The sequence below is a fragment of the Aplysia californica genome, unplaced genomic scaffold (genome assembly GCF_000002075.1).
Source record: "Aplysia californica isolate F4 #8 unplaced genomic scaffold, AplCal3.0 scaffold01212, whole genome shotgun sequence".
Taxonomy (NCBI): domain Eukaryota; kingdom Metazoa; phylum Mollusca; class Gastropoda; order Aplysiida; family Aplysiidae; genus Aplysia; species Aplysia californica.
The window spans coordinates 91,679-94,319 of record NW_004798482.1 but is presented as its reverse complement, the minus strand read 5'-3'; the positions used below and the strand labels follow the sequence as shown (position 1 = coordinate 94,319).

The 2,641-nt window shown below is 49.1% G+C and overlaps 1 protein-coding gene across 1 annotated transcript in view; it reads right to left on the bottom strand.

Annotated features, from left to right (window-relative positions):
• LOC101845741 (bone morphogenetic protein 2) overlaps window positions 1-2,457 on the bottom strand; it is a gene marked incomplete in the record, with an annotated part of 50,326 nt that extends 47,869 nt beyond the window's left edge. Inside the window, 1 exon segment of the mRNA XM_013090302.2 lies at window positions 176-2,457. Within this exon segment, the coding sequence (XP_012945756.1) occupies window positions 176-635 (460 nt within the window).
• Window positions 2,458-2,641: the final 184 nt, after the last annotated feature.

Here is a 2,641-nt window from a genome sequence, read left to right as displayed (position 1 = left end):
ACACGTATGTGTGTGTGTGTGGGAGGGGGGGTGGTGCTTGTATCTGTCTGTCTATCTGTCTGTCTATCTGTCTGCCTTTCATTCTATCTGTCTGTACGGTGGAGAGAGAGGATGGTAAAGAGGATGATAACCGCAATCCCACCGCAACCATCTAGCACCTGACCCCTTTTCTTACCTTTATCCGGGAAACTCCTGATCACGTTGGAGTTATAAGGCCCACTGGTTTTGCTGAGGCCGCCTGTGTCGGTGATGGAAGCGTAGAGCTCCTGCATGTACTGGGGCGGCGACCGGTGGAAGGTCCGGCGAGGAATTCTGGAAATCCCAAACACTTTAGACAGCCTGGAGAGCGCATCGGGGGGCGGGGGTGAGTCACCTTTGTGGTGGTGGTGAACTGACCGGTTGGAGGAGGAGGAGTGCGTTGAGGCTGACACCGCTATAGATGATAACGGCGATGATGAGGAAGGGGATGAAGGGAGGAAGGGCATGGAGGGGAAGGACCTTCCAGGGGCCGCCCAGGTTTGGTGAGGCTGGAGGGCCAGGGAGATGACCACTAGGACCAGGACAGGGGACACGTGACCCCAGGGTGAGCCCAGACACACCAGGGCTTTCACACTGGTCACCTGGCGGGTTTTCATGACTTCAGGCAATGTCGCTGGCGCACGTGCTCTCAACTCATTCGATTTACTCACTTCGGGTTGTTTTGGGGCTTTTTTTTCTGTCCCTGCACTCAACGCAATGTGCCACACGCGCTTGAAACTCAATGAAATTACTTCAGCACAAGACAAAGACTTTTGAATCTTGCCTTCGACACCCTAAGGTAACAGAGGGCGGGAAACGTAAGGAAAAAGTAAGTACTATTTCACATTCATCAATTCAGCATCATCAGATGTTCTGAAATGGCTAGCTAGCCTAACGAGGCACCACAATTATTCCAGCTTCCTGCAAGTGCTACAATGCGCCACAGAAGTTTAGAAATCCAACAAGTGTCTTGATTAGATCCGTAGGTGTCGCATGTCCATGAACCTCTACAAAAAAAGTTATTTCAGTTCCAAACACTGCTCGGAGACTATCACTGTCGAACAGTCAGTAACATGAGTTGTAAGTTACCCTAACGAACATACGATCTAAGATTGTTGTAAAACACGAAATTATACGAAGATATCTGGTACCTAACGTTTTCTGAAGACGTCAACTGCGTTCGAGGGTTCCCAAACAGTTTAAGGTTAGGCCTACCGGCAAACAAAGATATTCTAATTCACAAAGGTATCACAGTAATCTGAGAGTGGGTGTGTCCGGCTCTTCCATCATCTTGTCCGACCAGGTCGTGACACGAACTTCAAGAAATGGATCGATGATCGAACCAAGAAAGCACCATTATGAATCGCGAATTTTTAAAATGTCTAAACAGTCCCTTTGTGTACACGAAAGGGGGAAAGAGGAAACTGCGCATTCAAAATGATGACGCTTTATTATGGTACAAAGAAAAAACAGTAGCTTAAGCCTCTTATCATTTCACATTCTTTTGAATCCCTTGTTCTGTATTCTTATTGAATCATTTCACATTATCGCCACTCCTTTATTCTGTCTTTTTATCCAGACAGACGGTGAGAAGAATCGTCACACTGCACAAATCTCGGAACACAGAAATAAAAACTGCTATACATCAAAGTGTGCTCTGTCGCCAAGAGAACTTGGGTCAATATTATCAAGTTGTCTGTTCGCGGAATCGGACAGAAACTCACAGACGTGGAAAACGGAGACTTCTGCTTGCTCACGTCAGTTCTGATTGGCCGAGTGAGGAACAAGCCTACTGTTATACAGAGAACACAACGGCGAGGTGGGGGAAGGGTAGAAATGCGCTTTCCACAACGACTGGAAATACCCTTGCAAGAGAAAAAAAAGGAAGAAACTTTCCCCCACACCACAAAGGGGTCAACTATGTCGCAGTAAGTTGAGAACTGCTAGAAAATGTGGCGACCCCTGACTGATAATCAATTCCCATGAATCATGGAGAGGTTTTTGTCACCTTTAACCGTTAGAGTCCTCGAGTCGTCCAAGTAATCCACAATTTGTCCAAACCACGCGGGCCTCGGGCGAGAATCTGTTGTGGGAAAGGCTTCAGATCGTCATGGGAACAACACCTCTACATAGCAACTCTTGTTCAACGTTTGAGTCACATTCCACACTTTGATTCAGCCCGGGAGAATTCGGAAAGAAATTATTATCTTTACACTTGAAAAGCGCGAGGCTTGCTCGTCTGTTATCGAGACCTCCTACCAACACGGGGCTGCGATCTAGCTAGCTACACCTAGCCCTGTTCGCCCGTTCCGCGCGCGGCTCTCAAGGTAAGCTGTCTGCACCCTCAGGTAAAACAATATTCTCCGCTGATCTCTATTGAAAGCCGCGGGCGCCGCAAGGGTCTACGGGTAGGGCCAGGGCAAGAAATCACCGCTAATACTTTGCTCTGATCGGGGGCAGTAAGGCGATTGTCGGCTCCCGTCGACTCGTGACGCACAAGTGGGCGGGGCTCCCTTCACGGGCTTGATCCGGCCCCGCCCCCTCCCGGCTGACAGTGACACCTGTTCGCCTTCGGGGGTATTTTCCTTCCCATCGATCGGCCACACCGACAAATGGCGGCCAT